Source organism: Hesperophylax consimilis, chromosome 19 (assembly GCF_061612785.1).
Source record: "Hesperophylax consimilis isolate HC1 chromosome 19, BYU_Hcon_1.0, whole genome shotgun sequence".
NCBI lineage: Eukaryota > Metazoa > Arthropoda > Insecta > Trichoptera > Limnephilidae > Hesperophylax > Hesperophylax consimilis.
This window is the reverse complement of record NC_142854.1, coordinates 27,063,478-27,083,572: the sequence shown is the minus strand read 5'-3', so window position 1 is coordinate 27,083,572 and position 20,095 is coordinate 27,063,478. Positions and strand designations below refer to the sequence as shown.

The 20,095-nt window shown below is 36.1% G+C and overlaps 1 protein-coding gene across 3 annotated transcripts in view; it reads right to left on the bottom strand.

Moving 5' to 3' along the window:
• Window positions 1-20,095, bottom strand: part of Cip4 (formin-binding protein 1-like Cip4) — a 287,732-nt gene that overhangs the window by 34,417 nt on the left and 233,220 nt on the right. For all 3 annotated transcript variants that reach the window (XM_089643468.1, XM_089643469.1, XM_089643470.1), the window contains exons 2-6: window positions 13,940-14,055; window positions 12,757-12,807; window positions 4,989-5,133; window positions 4,469-4,630; window positions 2,011-2,157 (exon numbers count right to left, since the gene is read on the bottom strand). In XM_089643468.1, the coding sequence (XP_089499594.1) occupies window positions 2,011-2,157; window positions 4,469-4,630; window positions 4,989-5,133; window positions 12,757-12,807; window positions 13,940-14,055 (621 nt within the window). The remainder of the gene's footprint in view (window positions 1-2,010; window positions 2,158-4,468; window positions 4,631-4,988; window positions 5,134-12,756; window positions 12,808-13,939; window positions 14,056-20,095) is intronic.

Sequence of the window (20,095 nt, the reverse complement as noted above, 5' to 3'; positions counted from 1 at the left end):
ATCTGGTTACTAATGAAGAAACTGCTAGCCCTATACAAGACACTCAATTTGTTGGAAGCAGACGCGGCCCGTGACTGTAATTACCAGCAGTGCATTTCACTTTTAAAATGTACCTAGTCTGTAATTTAGGTGGAGCAAATTAATAAATGGGAACACCTACTGCAATTCATTCTATCTTCTAAGTTTTATTTGTAAAATAACTGATTAAATAATACAAAATTATCTCGAAAATAAAGGACACTCAATTCATCGTTGAAAATATAGCGAAACCGTTTGATTTCACCACGAACGAGTTCCAATGTGTTAATGTTGTTGCGTTAACATTGAACATTAGTATTTCTAAGCGAATCCATTCCAAACGCATTGGATTACACATGATCAAAGTGATGCGAAATTCACTCGCCGTCAAAGCACTTCGATAATGCACGGAATGGGTTATGTATCTGCACTGCTCTAACACGTAATTTGACGTTAAGAGTGTAATCTGTCTCGCTCATGTCACCGTTTCGGCTACTTCGGGCTGTCTCGTTACCGCCCGATGCTGTTTTAGTAGTATGGTAAAAGTTGGTTCTGTGCATATCGGGGTATGCACGACCGCTTGCTCTTGCGCGGGATTTTTTTACTAGAAGATAGCTCAAATAATGACCTGACGGGAATTACGAACTTCTTACATCGATCACTGGGACACAGATGCCGTTGTAATTTGTTATGTGGAGATTGAAGACAAGCAGTGCAATGCACAAATGCACGTACCAAGCAGAGATGTGCTTTATTTCAAATAAATCCATTTCAAATGGAAATGCAAAATGCAAAATGGGTATTTTTCATTTTGCATTTTAAATGCTTTTCTAAAAACCATTTTGCATTTTGCATTTTAAATGCTTTTCTCAATGCATTTTCCATTTTAAATGCTTTTTTGCAACATTCTTCCTACTATCTCCACTCATCTTTTTTTCATAAGTCCCAAATATCAGTCGGTCCTCAACCTCGCTATGAGAGATAATTTACATTTGTCAAGTTGCTCCCTGGTAGGAGCCCTGGCAATTGAGTGATACCATTACAAAAAATACTGAACACGGGGCCATGACGCTGTAATATTAAATGTTAGATAGCAGTTTCTATGTTTTTACGTTGGCAACATTAGTCCCGCGCAAATTTTTTGTGGTTTCATAATCTGTAGTCGTGGTGTTTTTGGATTTACCATCATGTAATATGTTTGTTCTACATTGATGTCCATTATTAAATGACAAAATTATTTAAAAATTCTATAATTATTTTAATTGTTTGAACTGAGAAACCATTTTGCATTTTCAATGCATTTCGAAAATAGGTATTTTGCATTTTGCATTTGAAATGCTTTTCTAAAAACCATTTTGCATTTTGCATTTTCAAATGGAAAAGTTTTGACCCATTTCCATTTTGCATTTCAAATGGTTTTGGGTACCCATTTTGCACATCTCTGGTACCAAGGAACCGCCTCTGGTTGGAAGCCAGATTTACTCGGGTTTCTATAGAACCCCTATACTTGAGCCGGTCTGATATATTTACTCCAAGCATTTCAATAGTCTATATCGCATTTATTCGATAAAACGATGCATAGAGAACTATCGATGTGATCTATTTTTGCGAGTTTTGTACGAAATTAATTCTGGGCTGGAAGAAATAAACGACACATGTGGGAAAACCATTATTCAATGAACGATCGATGGAGATTTCACTGTAATACTAAGGACGGGTTGTTTCGGAAAATTTGAACAATTCATCAAATTTCAACGTTAATTTCTGGGATCTGTGAAAGTCCAATTCAAGTTCTGTTATTATATTATTATAGGCTAGTTGCTTGACAAAACTGAAATAAAAACAGAACTTGAAAAAATCTTTCACAGAACTTGAAAATGAACGTTGAAATTTGATGAATTGTTCAAATACTCCGAAACAACCCGTCCTTAGTGTTACACACATGATTGATTAAAAACACTTGATGGAGTAAGGCAAGACATGAGGACAGACCTGTAACTGGCGAAAGACCTCTGGCAGAGATAGGTTAAAGTGCGACCTCCTCAGGTCATTGGTCTTCTGCAGTTGATTGGCGTACTCCGTTTTGGTGTCTTCGCACATCTGCGACTTCTGCGCCATGTTGATCCTCTGCTTCTCCACCTGGAATCCATTCATATCTTGTATATAACAGTGGGTAGATTACACTGCTAAAAATCACCCACAAAAATGCTTATCGCCTACCGAGATACTGTAACACTACGGAAACGTTCTGCGAGAGAAGAGTGCACTCTTTCAGAGCACTTCTCCGCCACAACTTGGGAAGCTTATGGCGCAGACTACGCCAATCCAAGAGTCACGGCCATGGTTGCCTGGATGGAGTCCCACCTGATGGCCGGCACGAGACATTTGCATAATTTCATATAAATTTTTTTTTACTGTATTTTATTAAATGTATTGTTATTTTATTTTATTATTTATAACGCCATAAATATATAATTCCCTTCAATTGAGACCGACTTCGGAAGTCAATATGTCATCCCGGGAGACCGTTGGCCCAGGGTTGCCAATGCATATGTTCTAAAATTCTCACAATAGATGTTCAAATGTATATTATATTTTCATATTATAAAATGAAGGCCTCAGCACGGGCAATCCACCCAGTGAGGCCTACATTACTGGAAAACTTAAAATGTAAAAAATGTTGTACCAAATAAAAAAAAAAAAATAATAATTAAAAAAAAAAAAAAAAACCTCACAAGTTCCCAAATGTCTCAATGTTCCCAATCTCCAAAATGAAGCAAAATTCTATTGAAATTAGCATTTATTTTTTTATTAATTAGTCATTTTCAGATTTTCTATTACATTCGAGCTTAAAAAAGAGAACTAAACTAACTAACTAACCATCACGTCGTTTCCCCCCAGGGGTAGGCAGAGAGGACGGACCGCCACTTCTTGCCTCATTCACATTCATACATCGTCTCATACATACTCTTCTATTATTCTAACTCTTGACATGGCCCGACTCGAGTATCTGATTCACTTGATGGTGCCATGTTTTCCTCGGGCATCCCCGACTTCTGCTACCATTTGCCTTATATATTCTCCTTACACTCCTTTCTTGGCGCATTTCGCATTCTTTGCGGATCTCCACATTTCTCACACAATCATACATGGTTTTATCACACAAACGCCTCAGGGATCTCATTTCAACAGCATTCAGTCTACTTTCATCCTTTATTTGCCAGTTCCATGCCTCACTTCCATACATCAGGGTAGGTACTAGCACTCCATTGTGGACTGCTAACTTCGCTTCTTTGGAAAAAATTTTGTTAGGGCCAACTGCGTTTAGTCCTCCATTAATGGAGTTACCTCCATTTACCCTTCTTCTTCAGCCTTAGCACCTCTCGTTAACATACTTCCTAAATAGACTCATCTACTTGCTCCAAGTATTCCTTATTCACATCTATATTGCACACTGTTTTCGTATTCTCTCTTTCAAACACCATTATTTGACTTACTTACATTCATCATTAACTATTCTTCATACATACTTCCATCATCCTAGACACGAGAGACTGTAGATCTTCCGTTTTGTTAGCAATAAGCACCGCATAATCAGCATACAACACGCAACATACTTTCAGATTACTCAAATTCGCGCCCAATCCCACCTCTTTCAATTCTTGCATAATCCATGTAAAGTCTGTAGATCTTCCATACTGTTAGCAATCAGCACCGCATCATCAGCATACAACAGGCAACAGTAATTTCAAAATACTCAAATTCACGCCCAATCCCACCTCTTTCAATTCTTGCATACAATTCAATCATACAATCCATGTAAAGATTGAATAACCATGGTGACATTACGCAGCCTTGTTTAACCCCTTTAGTGATATCAAACCACCCCGTAAAACCACCGTTCACCCAAACACATGCAACGCTTCCCTCATGCAGAGACGCAATTGCCTGAGTCAGATTCGTATTCACTCCATACTTGGACAACACCTTCCATAGCTTATTCCTATCAACTCGGTTGTATGCTTTTTGAAGATCTACAAAGGCACAGAAAAATTTCTGGATTTTTGCCAGAAACTTCTCAGTGAGTATACGCAATGAGAAGATCTGGTCATCCATGCACCCCATTCCACTCATAAAAGCTCCTTGCACATCCCATATTTTATCCATTGCTTCCTTTCTTACCCTTTCAATCAAAATTCTTCCTAGAGAAATTAGTTTGAAAAATTTGCTGCGAAAGAAAACGAAATTACAGTACATTCTCACTTGTGGGTATTAGTTACATCAGTTCTCATATTGTAGAATCCCTTCACTAAGGTTCTCACCACAAAATACCCTATCGGTTGAATTCCCCGTAATGTGGGGAATTCCTCAGGAATTGGCAACCCTGTCACCACCCGACACAACGTGGTGGACACGTAGAGTTAATATTGGTGAAACTATAGATTGGTACCTCCGCCCGGCTTAGGTTGAGGTCTGCGTCAGCCCTTTGGTAGTGGTCTAGCGCCCGCTCCGCCTCTCGAAAGGCCTTCTCATAATTTCTCCGCGCTCGCTCCAGGGATATCTCTTGCGCCTGCAGCGTAGTGGACATCTTGGCTCCCTCGTTCAGTTGTTTCTGGAATTAAACAAATTGGTTAAAGATTGGACACAGGGTATTAACCTTTTGGATTTTCTTTACCTTTTAGTACACAGTACATCGATAGACCTTTTGACTGAGATTGACTCATCTCCTTCTTTTATCTCCTTTTGTATTACGGTGAGATATGTGATTTAAGCAGTGTTAGAAAGAGGCAATACCACACCTCGTGTTTGCATTTAAAAGTGTACCACAGGCACTTACAAATAATTGTAACATGAATAGTCATCGATCGCCAAACTGGGCATGTTTGTTAGGAGTTAGATTTGTTTGTTTGCTCTATTCTCCAATGTCGTTTGGCATAGAACCCTAACATGTATGTACATAGTCCTAGTACCTTTCTCTCCTCCTTTATTTCCTTGGTGAGTAGGGCGAGGTCCCGCACCACGCTGGCCTGCAAGTTCTCCGCCACCACCTCGTGTTGGCCTGCCAGATCGTTGATCTCGTTCATCATCAGCCGAAACGCCTTGCAGGGGGTGTACCTAAATCACAAACTAATCAGTAGACTGTTTATTCTAAAGATACCAGTTATTACTAATACAGATTTAGGACTACTAACGGGACACTGCCACCTCAGGAGACACACGCAACGTTAGGCAGTGGAAAACACCACTAGATGAAGAAAATGTGAAGAGGATGAAGAGACTCCAATTCAACTATGGTTCCAATGTCCCGCCCTGATGGGAACAAGGCTCAGATGCCTGGGAAGACACATTGCAAAACCAGAAGACATAGCCACATATACAATGACAACCCTGGTGAACTTTAACAAAGGGACCGGGTGACTGTTAAAAGGAATGAGGTGAAATAGAAGATAGAATGGGCCCGGTGCAAGAGTGCTCACAGGAACTATCCGTAAGCCCTCACCGCTTTATAAATGAATAATAATAATAATGCAGATTGAAAACTTCACTTCTTTATGTGAATACCGCACAAAAACAAGAGTCCCAACTGCCTAAAGTCAGTGGTTTTCAATTCGGGAGGTAATATGTCACCCCACGTGGTTCACTTTGATTGGTGACTTAGCTGGGGTACCCGAGTTCACAGGGTGAGAGGTCTGTTGGCGGCATGGCAGGCAAGATCTCAGTTACCTGCGTTCACCCTTCTTACAATATCTCTGTCAGCCTTCCCATCTCTCGTAAACATACTTCCTAAATGGACAATCTCATCCACCTGCTCCAAGTATTCCTCATTCACTCTGTAGTATATAACACTGTTTTCGTACTCTCTCTTTCAAACACCATTACTTGACTTACTTACATTCATCATTAACTCATTCTTCATACATACTTCCTTCATCCTAGACACGAGACTTTAGATCTTCCACACTGTTAGCAATCAGCACCGCATCATCAGCATACTACAGACAACAGTAATTTCAGATTACTCAAATTCGCGCCCAATCCCACCTCCTTCGATTCTTGCATACAATTATCCATGTATAGATTGAATAACCACGGTGACATTACGCAGCCTTGTTTAACACCTTTTGTGATATCAAATATGGTATTGACATGGAGAGGCGGGTTGAGTGAGACCCTTTGACCTCTCGACGTATCGCCTTGCAACGCAGTGGGAGGGATGGATTCATATGTTCGTCACCTCTGGACACACAGACCCCCAGATTTCTGCCCTAACCTAACCTAACCTAACCTAACCTAACCTAACCTAACCTAACCTAACCTAACCTAACCTAACCTAACCTAACCTAACCTAACCTAACCTAACCTAACCTAACCTAACCTAACCTAACCTAACCTAACCTAACCTAACCCAACCCAACCCAACCCTCATACTTTTTGAGACCCTCATCCAAATAATTTTCATCGGGGCCTACTGTGGAGTTTATTTTAAAAAGACAGTATCAGTATCGCCCTAGTGAAACACCACTCGCAGTCGAAATGTTGCTTGAAATAATAATAAAAAGTGTTTTATTATCTTTTTTTTTGTAACAAATAGATATAATGATATCCTCACTGGGATCTCCCGTGCTCAGGATTTCATTTACATATTATGTATAATTTAATTATAAGAAAATTAATATTAAATCAAAGTTACATATGAATTTAATTATGAACATATATCATGTAGTATAATTTTTTTTTTTTTTAAATAATTTTAAAATAAATAAGATAGTGTTTTTTGGTATAGTTCAGTTGATTCTGTTTTAGTCTGTGTTTGATCTCAGTAAATTTTCTATTTCAGATCTCCCTATGTTAATTATCCAGCTTTTTATTTGAGATTTAAATGTTATAATGTTGAGGTTTTTGAGTGAGAGTGGTATTTTATTGTAGAGTTTTAATACTATGATATAAGAAGCTTTTTTGCCCAAGAGTTGTATTAGTAGTTATTTGTTGGATAAGTTTTTGACCATTAGATCTAGTGTTTCTATTGTACGTGTTTGTTGTTATTTCTTGGGTTTTGTACTTATGAATGTAAATGAGCATAGTTTTAGAATATAGTTGTTTAATTGACATGATGTTAAGATTGGTGAAGATTTCGTTTGTGCTAGGCTTTAGCCATGTTTGATACTTCCCAACCTTCATCTTCCCAATCTTTTTCCCATCCCCACTCCCTTCAGTCTCACAACATATCCCAATTTGGACGCCATAGTCCCACTGTCCCTGGACAGTTTTGAATCTTGTGTGGTATTCACATTTAATTAAAAATAATAATAATAACAAAAAATATTTAGATAAAAAGTTTCTTTGTCTCATAATATTTAAATAACAGCTACAATCATTATCAAATTACGGAAATGATTAATAAGTCTAACTATAGAGGTCAAAAATGTGTAATGAAAACAATTATCTCTAATGTATACATAATTGATTCAGATTGACAGACCCTAGAATGTAGTCAAATACAAAATTTTACCAAGTATTTTAATTTCTAGTAAGCATCTTAAGAGAAAATAACACAGAAAACAAAAACACAAAAAACTCATTAATTGCTTAATTTAGTACATTTTTATGAAGTGCCTCTGAACTGAAAGGTGCCAGACGGTCTGAGTCTATACTACTGACTCTAGTAATTACAGGCGGAATTACAAAACCACTATCATTATATTAAATATAAGTTGGTGATCAAAGCTCATGGTAATATAAAACTGTATGAGAAAATGTTCACAGTGTCCGGAAACTAGTCTTTCTTTTTCATTTAGACTTATGTGTTTTTTCTTTTCGTTTTCGATTTGTTTTTATTTTGTTATTAGGATAATGTTATACTGCTGGGTTTTATTAACTCAATTAGTTAAAGAATTTTTTTTTGTCATCAATCTCCTCCTTAAGGGGGTGGTTGGTCTGCTCGAACACAGGCAAATTTTGTAGGGGGTGGTTGGTCTGCTCGAACACAGGCAAATTTTGATCATAGTTACGTTTCCTTTTAAAATGATAGAATATTGATGATTTTGTTCACACTTACTGTGTGTTTTCTGATAAAATTTCATCACGGAATTAGTAACATCAGTTGTTTATAGATAGATAGATGCAGTTTCGTTTAATTTTAAAAATTTAGAGTCGTTGTAGTGCCCCTTGAAGGAGTAACCATTTGATACTTATAATAACAGGGCGGGTTAGCGGTGGGTCCCGTCAACTGTCTGTAATAAAACCCTCACCAATCCACGAGTCTACGCTCAAGGCTATTATTATTATATACACAAAGTTGCATGAGTATTTATTTATTTATTATTTATTAACGCCGATTATAGCGGCTTTTACAAAAAAATAACATTTGTTATACATATTAATACAGAATATACATAGATAAAAAAAATATAAATATAAAATACATAAAAGAGAACAATAGAAATAGTTATTATAAATACAATACAACAATTGTTTATATATTTATATATATATATATAAATATATAAACAATTCATATAAATAAATCCCGGATAAATTAATACTTTAAAACTATATTTGATTATAATCAATCTGAGAAGCGCTGACATACAGTTTTAATTAAATAGTGTTTGTATGAGGTTAAGCTAGTAATGTTTATAGATTCATCCAAAACATATTTATTACCAAGTACATGTAGGCGATTTATTATGGAATTGAGTTCAGCGTTAGATCCTGTATTGTTGCAATGATAGGGTAATTTGAAACGAACTGATCGACTAGGTACATGGAAACATATTAACGAAAGAAGTTCAGGGGAGTTCAACAGGTTGGTAACGATTTTAAATAAATAAAATAGGTCAAAACAAATTCTTCTTTCTTTTAATGTATCGAGTCCCAATAATTGTAACAGAGAGGGGTAATTAATGTTTTCGACGAATATTCCCAATTTAAAATTAATATAACGTAAAAATTTATGTTGGACTCGCTCAAGGGAATTCTCATGTACACTGTAGTAAGGACTCCAAATGGTGGTGTTAAATTCTAGTTGGCTTCTAACAAGTGAAGTGTAAAGTAATTTGACAGTTTTTAAATTTTTAAAATCCTTTGAAATCCGTAAGACAAATCCTAACATTTGCATTGCTTTACTGGTTATATTATTAATGTGTTTAATGAATGTTAATTTAGTGTCAAATGTTATACCAAGGTCTCTTATTTCATCCACAGATAATAAGGTGTGATTATTGAGAAAGTAGGTGAACAAAAATGGGTTTTTTTTTCTGTGGAATCTCATAAGTTGACATTTTTTTACATTAAGAGTTAATTTGTTTTTAAGACACCAATCGTAAAAGCTATTAATATTAGATTGAAGTGTTAGACAGTCCTCGATATTGTCAATAATTCTATATATCTTCATATCATCAGCGAACATTAGAATGAGAACACGGGTGAATATGTTTGTTACGTCGTTAATGAATAAATTAAAAAGTAAAGGACCAAGATGCGAACCCTGGGGTACGCCACTGGTAGCTTCGAACATGTAGGATAAGTGATCATTAATACAGACAGTTAACTGACGCCTAAGTAGGTAACTCTTAAACCAAGATAAAAGGTTTCCATTAATGCCGAGTTTCAAAAGTTTATTAATGAGGATTTTATGACAGACCTTATCAAACGCCTTACTGAAGTCGGTATATATAGAATCAACTTGTTGTTTGTTGGCAAGTGCATTGGAAATAAAATTTTCATATAATGTTAGGTTAGTCAAAGTTGATCTGCCGGAGATAAAGCCGTGTTGACAAGTTGCGATACAAGAGTTTACAAAGAAGCTGATTTTCTTAAGAATCAATTTCTCAAAAAGTTTAGGTATAGACGATTGAATACAGATAGGCCGATAATTTTCAACAAAGGATTTATCACCACTTTTAAATACAGGAGTTAGGTAGCTAAGTTTCCATATTTGTGGAAAGTGTCCTGTGGAGAGTGACTTGTTGAACAGTATATTAAGCGGAACAGATAAACTTTGGACACAATTCTTAAGTAAGATGGAAGGAATCTTATCAGGTCCCGAGCTCGTTTTGGGTTCAAGTGATTTAATACAGACTATAATGTCTTCAATATCAATGTGTATTTGCGATAAGTGTAAATTTATATCCGAATTGAAGTAAGGAATTAAGTCATCTGGAATATCAGGTTCATACACGTCCTTAAAGTAATCAGCAAACATGTTAACAATTTCATAAATTTTACTGGAGCTATTTTGTCTGTAACGTATATTACCAGAAATACCAGCATCATTGTTTTTCATTGATTTTGTGTATTTCCAAAAGTATTTTACATCATGAAGTATCGTGTTCTCAACCGAATTAATGTAATTTTTATAACATCTTTTTGTCATTTTTTTGCAATCTCTTCTAATATTGTTGAATGCCGTATAGTTGGGAATTGTTCTGTGTTCTTTATATTTTTTATGTGTTTCTTTTTTAATAACAATTAACTGAATTAATTCTTTGCTGAACCATATCGGATACTTTCGTACTTTATGATGAATTAGAGGAATTGTGTCGGAAATGATACTATTCAGTTGAGAGTAAAATAGTTCTACGCTATAGTTGAGATCACTTTCCTTGAGAACAGACCAATTTACTTTGTTAAGTGCATGATTAATGTCCTGGTAATTAGCATTAATGAAATTACGACTACAATTTTTAATTAGAGGGTCACACTCTATTGTAATAGGTACTAGTATTGTAAGTGGAGGGTGGTGACTATCAATTGGGTCAAAGGATTCGGCTGACTCATAGACTTTTATACCCTCATCAGTAGAAAAAATTAAATCAAGTGTCCGATTACTACAATTTAGCACATTGTTACATTGAAATAGACCTAAATAGTTCGACATGTCTAAGATTTCTCTCTCGCACGCCGTTAATGGTAAGTAATCCAAATCATTAAATTTACAATTAGGTAGGTTATAATCACCGCAAATTATAATATTGTGATTAGGGTGGTTAGATTTGAGTAGCTCGACATCTTCACAGTGATTTTTATACATTATTATATTAGAATTTGGTGGAATATATACACATCCGATGATAGTTTTTTTGGATTTATCGTTTAACATTACAAAAATTTGCTCAACATCATTGTTTTTGTTTTTTAATAATTTCGATGAAATTTTTTTATTTACTGCTATCAGGACGCCTCCTCCTCTTGATTTGGAGCTGGTGTTCCGATTTCGGTCAACTCGGTAGATACTGTGGTTAGGTAGACCGAGCTCCGCTGAGTATATCGATGGTTCCAGCCAGGTCTCAGAGAGTATGATGATGTCCTGTGTGATGGTGGGTGCATTAGTTCTAAAGTCACTGAGTTTAGTCCGAAGTCCCCTGACGTTCTGGTAGAAGATGTAACGTGGCGCGGTTATAAGTTTTTTGGTATATTTATTATAATTTTGGGTCTATTGTTGATATATTTGATAATTAAATTATTTTCTCCCTTGCTTTTTCGATCTTCCAGCTCCTTCCACAAGTTTTGTACTTCTTGCCGTTGAAGCATTGTTAAGTCGTTCTTGGTCTTGATAATTACATTTCCATACGGTATTCCTTTTTTCTGTAGAACAGTTCTGGTTTGATATTTATCGGACAGTTCGACCTTGATGGGGCGTGTTTTATTAGTGTCCTTCTTACCCAATCGATACACTTTAATTAGCGAGGTATCTACATTATCAACATTGTTAAGAATATTCTTGACATTATTCAGATCTTCACTCATTGTTGCAGTTTGAGAATTACCCGAGCTTTCAGGAACATTGAACATTATTACATTTTTAGATCGCGATTTTCTCTCGTCCATTTCATTCAAAGTTTCGCAAATTCCTGTTAGTTGTTCCGTTTCGATGTTGGTAGTTGATAAATTTTTGGAATGATTAGGTGAAATGTTCCTGTAGGCATTCAATTCACCTTCAAGAAAACCAACTTTTGTGGAAACCAAACTAATATTGCCTAGTAGCACTGAGAGTTGAGGCGTTAATTTACCCATTTGTTCTTTAGTAAATTTATTAGTGGGATCCATGATGGTCGTATTTAAATCACGTATAATATTGTTTGCTAATGTGATGAATGCATATGTATCGCAGGAGTCCATGATAAAGTAGCTGGCGAGATAGGTTTAGCTGCCCTGACTTGTATCGGCGGGAAGGAGTGAGTACTTGCGCTGAGCGGCTAGTACGGACACGCACACAGTCACACTAGAGTAGTAAGTCGCGCTCGGTGGAATTAGGTACCTAATAGCGGTAATGGCGGATTATTTTTAATAAACTTAGGTTTTGAGTTGACACAACACGTATGTGGAGTGATGCACTACTTTCACTGCACTGTTACTAAATTAGCACTAGAGTAACGTATTACTTATGATCAGGATCTATTTAAATTCGTTATTTTTTTAATATTTTAGCAGGAGCTGATTCAAACACGTTAGTAATGTGTATATTCGTATTGTTGTATGAACATGAAGTATGTGTATTGGTTGATGTTTTAATTAAGCACAAGTGCTAATCCATACTTCATAAACTCCCCTGTGTACACTGTACAGTACCTGTGTAGGGTAGATACTAAATAATACGTCTGGTCTGATATACAACCATGTATTGACAAAAAGGGAATAGTCAACTATTATTAGTGAAATTAATGTACACTTGCTTTTAGCCAGTAATTATATTAATTAAAAGAGAAGAGGAAGAAGTTTCAAATAATCGATACTCACTGATACTCATCTTCTTCTTTTTTCTTCGGTTGGTAATTTTTTACAAGTCTCCTGAAATTAAAACAAGCAACACATACAGTCAATACACAATGTATTATTTAAGATTTTTTTATCTACAAGAATTTCACATTCAAAGTGATTAGGTAGTGAAAGTGTTAATAAAAGATATCTTCAAAATAGAGATTTTTGAATAAAAGTTAGATAGTAGACAAAGTAAGTAGACAAAGTAAGTAGACAAAATAAGTAGACAAAGTTGACAAACAATATGTAAGAGTATGATAAATTTTAAAAGGGGTCTGTTGATAATGGTGACCGGATAAATCATCACATCTTTAAAAAGTTATATAAAGTCATGGAAAGTGATGAAACAAAAACTTTATTAACTGGGTTAAGTAGGTTAGGTTAGGTTAGGTTAGGTTAGGTTTAAATTTTTTTTCATCGTTTCTAATGACTTTATATCACTTTTTAAAGGTGTGTTTAATTGTCACTGTGTTGAGTTATCATGGAACCGTTGATAACAACATGGTAAGTAGACGAAAATCGTGCTAGATAAACAAATAACATCGTAAGATTGTAATTCTAATAAGAAAAATCTTGATTCCGATAAGACTTCTATTTGAATCGGTAAGTAGTTTAATAACGGTTTTTGAAAACTTCCCCTACCAGAGTGGCATTTCCGGCAGATGAAGGGTAAGTGGGAATGTGAATGAGAAGTGCAGGGGAATCGGAAGGGACGTGAAGGGAATTGAAGGGAAGTGAAGGGAAGTGAAGGTAACGTGAAGGGAAGCGAAGGCAACGTGAAGGGAGAGTGAAGGTTCGTGAACCTGGAATGAACAGAGGGAGCGAAGGAGATGGGGAAGCGGACGTAAAGCTGGAGTGGAAGGAAAGCGAAGTAGACGTTAAGGGGGAGTGAAGGCGACGAGACAGGTAACTGAAGGACACGTGAAAATTGAGTCAAGGAATAGTGAAGGGATAGTGAAGGGGTGGTGAAAAAGGCGACGTGAAGGGGACGTAAAGCTGGAATGAAGGGGAGGTGAAGGGGCAGTGAAGGCAACGTGAAGGGTGAGTGGAGGGAGGGGACGTGCAGGAGAATTGACAGGATGGAAAGTGAAGGGAGAAATGAAGCGATAGTGAAGGTAAAGTGAAGGAAAAGTAACAGTTGAATGAAGGGGTAATGACTCACCTCAACTTGCCCGCGTACTCCGTCTCGATGGCGCAGCGATCCTTTATGAAGTGGCTGTATTTCTCGAGGAAGTCGATGCCCTTCTGTGTGTGCAGAGACAGGTTCTCGTACTGGTCCTGGAAAGAGACAAAAGGATTCATTAGTCAAATGCTTACATTACTTAAGCATACTAAGGGGGTATTTCACTATGTCGGGCTAAATATCTGACTAGCTATCCGTTGGCTGGATTTAAAGATCAGAATAACTTCGTTATTCAACGGCGACCGTTTCACCATTGTTTCGAACTTCCGGATAGATAACACTCGAAATAGTCTGGCAACAACGAAATAGTACCAATTAGAACGCCTTCAATTGAAATATTCAATTCCTTTGACGTACCAAATGTACAGCAAATATATGCCAAAAATATATTATTGAAGCTCTTCAAAAATAACAAATCCTCTACTAGACTGTGTATGCATAACACTAGATCGAACAAAAATGATATAAAAAATATTCCAAGTTATAAAACCACATTCGGACAAAGAAACTATACATACTTTGCAACAAAACTCCATAACATCCTTCCCCAAGACATAAAACTAATAAAAAATCCTAATGAATACAAATCATTAATAAAAATATGGCTGAAAGAGGTCAATGAAAAAACCCTAATGAAAACACTAAAAACGATATAGAAGACACTAAAAACGACATAGAAAACACTAAAAACGACATAGAAGACAAATAAACCATATTTAAATAACTTTAGTCCGCCTCGGCACAGGACCCCCTAGTGAGGAGGACTAAGAAATACAATATTTTATACTTAATTTCACCATTATATTTTGTATGTAACAATTATTTTATATAGTCGCTAAAATAAAAAAAATAAAAAAATAAAATAAAACATCGCAAAATGTTTGCAGTTTCTCCATCTACTGCCACGGCTGTCATGCGTCACAGTCCGCACATCGCGAAGTGTGCATTTGGTTATGTTATGTTGATTATCAGGTCATTTTAGATAGATTCGTGTCGAATTAATACATTGTTTCTTATTTTGAACACAATCAAATAATTCAGGATGGATCATACAAGCATTCAAATTCATTCAACAAAATTCGTCTCACTTCTCAGCTGTCAAACTCGGAATGTTTTGACGCCATCTTTGATTCGAGGAATAGCGCCTAACGTGAAGTTCGAGCACTGATTAGTCAAATCGAACTTTAACCCGAGCGTTAGCGTTATTCAGATATAGTGAAAACGAAAGAATGACTAATCCGCGGATTAGTGCTTAGTCAGAACATAATCAGAGATAGTGAAATACCCCCTAAGCACACTATATGTCATGTTCGCAGGCATACAAGGTTATTATGTAAGGTTTCTTGGACCCTTCCAAGAGCATTGCTCAAAAGTTAACCACTTATATGGATTCAAAATTAAATAGTTACTAGGATTTAATGGACCTCCACAATGGCTAGAAAATCTCGTAGAAGTTTTGCGAATTCTAAATCAGTCAGCCGCGAAAAGTTGGGTTAGGTTAATTTAAGACCTAACTATCTGACGCGTACCCGGAGTGGCTCGAATTTTCCCTACTTTCTATACATATAATATGCATGTATTATATAAATAAACCTTCCGGAAGAAATTCTCTAAATGATAATGAAAACCCTACCAAAATCCGTTGCGTAGTTTAGAAGAACTAAGCGCACAAACAGACAGACGCGGATATCGATTTTATTTTAGATTTATAGAGATAGAGATGCTGTAGGAATGAGGGGTATTTGTGATAAAACCGTGTATGATCGTGTGAGAAATGTGCACGAAGAGAAATAGATTTTTGCCCTCGATAATTAACAGGCATTATCTATAAAATATCAATTACAGAATGTTTTATCGATTTGCCTTGATAAATATATCATGACGATATTGTCGATAAAAAGAATTTCGTTTGTAGTGCAAAAATATTCAGATATTTATTTATTAATTAATTAACGGACTCACGTCCAATATATTACAAAGCGACACGAGATTTGGGACAATGCACAATGCAAGAGTAAAGGATGGTATATAAAAGCAGAGACAAACAGGGAAAACATAACAAAATACAAATGAAATAGAAGTGTCAAGTCAATTCAAGATCTTGCTAAAAATAAAGCGATACAAAATATCCTCAATTGCATAGTGACCGATAAAAAACATCCTGACTTATACCAAAAAAATCAAGGTCTTGAGTTGACCATTCTACATATTCTGGACAATGGTGATTTATAAGCATAATTAGTCGAGTGTTGATTGAGGAAGAGCAGTTCTCTATTTCTGAGTCTACGAGAAGGTATATTGAATGAGATAAGTTCTAGTGATGTACTCGTAGGTGAGTCAATCAAATTGTTGATAATTTTAAAGAAACAAATGAGATGAGATTTTTTCCGACGGTCTTCTAAAGGAGAAAGGTTTAGAATTTGTTCAATTTCATAATAAGAGAACACGTGTTTCATTGATATCATGATAATATATTCGTAAAGTACTAAAAGTTTATCAGGAAACCTGTTGATTCATTCGTAAGGCCTGCAATAATTTGAAAAGATTCTCAATAAATTAGTAACAGTCATTTTTCTCCGTGTGGAGATTTGGAAAATCCGGAAAGAATGCAAGGTTGATGTAAGCTTAATGAGTAAGATTAATAAAGGGACGCTTAGGTGGTTTGGGCATGTAGAGCGAATGTGAACAGTAGAAGTCGGGGGACGCCCGAGGAAGACATGGCACGATGAAGTGGACCAAATACTTGAGTCGGAATAAGACAAGAGTATGTATGAATTTGAATGAAGCAAGGAGTGTGTGCCAAGGCCGAGTTTTTTGGCAGTCTGTTCTCTCTGTCAATTTTAGTTATCCGTTTAGCGAATATAAATAAAATATTAAAACATGCAAATCGACAGAAAAATGTATTTATGTTAACGTAGAGGAGAATTTTTGTCGCCAGTTTGGAGGGCAGACTGACGCTTCAGAACTTTATTTGTTTTCAAATGACATTATGAATCAATACAAATATAATAACTTGTACACGGAAATGCCCTTATCGCTTGCCCAGCAAATAATGCTCGGAGTGCAATCGTAACATGCACCCGGAATGCGTCACTGTAAAGGTACAAAATCACATCATGTGGGTAATAGGCTGAATATCACAAGCACAGTTTGTTACATCTGCAGGCTGAAGGTTGCATTGACGTTAGCCAACTGCCGATAAGACATTGTACAGATGCATTCAACCACGTCGTTGATCCTTAACTACGAATCGTAGAGTCCAGAGTTCGCAAGTAAATTTTGTTTATATTCATTCAAAATAATATATAGCATATTTGCGGCAAGTTCCAGAGCGATGGATACTCTTAGTTTCGGTCTGGAGAAAAACAATAATTCAGAATCGAAAAGTTGCTTTAAATGCCTTTAGACGTTTTTCGTAACCAGATCTGAAAAGCCAGGTACCTACTTCCCTACCTTTGTCTTTCACATCTTCCCCTCCACACTACCTTCAGCCTCACAAAATAAACCAATATTGGGGATGGCATAGTCTCACTGGGCAGTTGGGACACTTGGACTTCGATTAAATTTTATAATATATAACACTTTTCTTTATTCACGAATATATCGTTTTGGCAGCAAATCGAAAATAGTACATTTTAAATCATTATGCGGGATTTTCCAATAAGAGGTGTTATTTTGATATTCAATCGTAAAAGATCAATGGTTTCGTTGCTTGTGTGGCACGTAGCGCCGTCTGGTTGAAAGTAAACGTTGTCCAAATCAATACTATCCAATTCCGTCCATAAAAAATCATTAATCATCTCTCGATAGCGCAATCCATTCACCTTAACTGTTGCTCCAGCCTCATTTTCGAAAAAGTAAGGTCCAATGACTCCGCCGGACCATAAACCGTACCAAACAGTCACACGTTGAGGATAGAGAGGCTTTTCAACAATAACTCTTGGGTTTTCCGAGCCCCAGATGCGACAATTTTGCTTGTTGACGAAGCCACCGAGGTGGAAATTGGCCTCATCACTCAAGATGATTTGCATTTGATTCACTCAAGTGAATTTTAATGCGTTGTTGAAGCGTGTATCGTTCCATTTTTATTAATGGCGTAGTTTCTACTTGTCAAATGTCAAAAAATGACAGCTTCAAAAGTAACATCTACCGAAATAGCAGGCTGTTCAAAATAACATCTCTTATTGAAAAACCCTGTATAAAATATATTCGTCTACGTAAAAACAAAATAAAAATACCTCCATTATCGTGATTTTTTTCGATAAAAAAACACAGTGAAAATACCTTATTGGGGTATGTTATAAGGCTGAAAGTATTGGGGGGAGGAAGGAGATGGGGAAGAGGAAAGCTGGGAACTATTCAAATCTGATCACCAGACACGGCTAAAGCCACTTCAAACATTGTTTCCATTCGGATTCTGGTATTTCATAGGGCGATTTATGCAGTGATGATCGATCATAATTTTCTAAATAAATATTACCCACGATTATGCCCGACGCTAGTGACTGCATTTCTACTCACAATAAATTAAAACACAATGCGTACGCGATTTTCTCGAACTGATAAAATGACATTCATCAATATTAATGCATTATAATGTCGGCACATTATTAAAATAATCGTTATTGTCCGTACGAAGAATATTATTATGAAGAATTGCATGACGTGTAGTCGCGTAGTGGAGCGTGATGCTATGTCCTGTACCTAGCCTCTAGCGGACACACCAGCCAAGGGGCTACTGATAGTACCTACTCTTACTGGTCTGTACATTCCACTCGCAACTGTTACAAAACGGAGAAGACGAACACTATTAACGACAGCGACAAGCATTCAATTGCCCAAAAAATATCTGAACTCTCAGAGTAAATGGGCGTTCTACACGATGCATTTTTTCATACCGATCCCCACATGGAAACTACTGATGGACTAGAGGAGAGGCGTATTTATCATACCCAGTAAAAGTACCGGATATTTTCATGCGGTAATTTTTACTTTCCAAAATACCTGGTCATTACTTTGTTACGTATTCCTCAGGCGTCCCCGACTTCTTCTGCCATTCGAACCACTTTCTAAACACTCCTGGCACTAATAAGAACAAACGTTGAAATTTTTAGCGATATCGGTCGATTACTTTTCGAGTTTTGCGAGCACAATCACACACAATACACAGGCTGAATTTTTATGTATGGATTATTGAGACACACGAAAAATTGTTAAACTTTTAATAAATGACGAATATATTATCACAATGTCGGAACACGTGTTCAAGAACAAGCTTAGAAGGTGCGTGTTGAACAAGTTTATCGGGAAACCTGTAAATTCATTCGTTAAAGGCTTTCAATCCCGTTTTAACCGGATTACCATAATTTGAAGAGATTCTTAATAAATTAGCAACACTCATTTTTCTTCGTATAATAGCTTCATAAAGCATCGAAAATAATGATATTCCTAAAAGACACACGACTAACCCAATTCGTACAATAATGTCGCATAAAAATAACCAACTCCATATTAGGAACAGTCGTGTGACTAGAATCATAATGCAACAAACAGGGATGTAGTTTAAAGTTATCGGTCAAAGTATAATAATTATGTACTATTCATTATTATTGACAATCAAAAAGAAAAAAGTAAACTTGTGCGTCAGAAGTCATTTAACTCCTCAGGCCTCAGGCATATTCTGTCAGAAGGTCAGAGTATTTCCGCTTTACAATAAAATCCAAAAAATGGAATATTTCTGAACGTTTCCGAAATAAATAAAAAAAACATATACAATAATTAAAAAAAGAGTCTTATAAGTTTTTTTTTCAATTTGCGGTCGAAACCTTCGGCTTGGATAAAGGTGCACTTTAATTCTTATATGGTTAACTTCTAGATTTGAATATAAAGCGTGGTATTTTCTCATTCTAACACTGTTTAGATCATATTTCTCACCACAACAGCAAATTTGAGTATGTAGATTGCAAACAGCAAATAAGTAAAAATAAATTAGAATAAACAGCAAATAAGTTAAAATATATTAGTTAATAGAAAAAATGAAATAAATAAAATAAAAATAATAATAATATATAAAGATGCAAAAGTCGGTCATTTTAAATACATGTAGGATAACGAAAGATTTTTTAAATATTTATG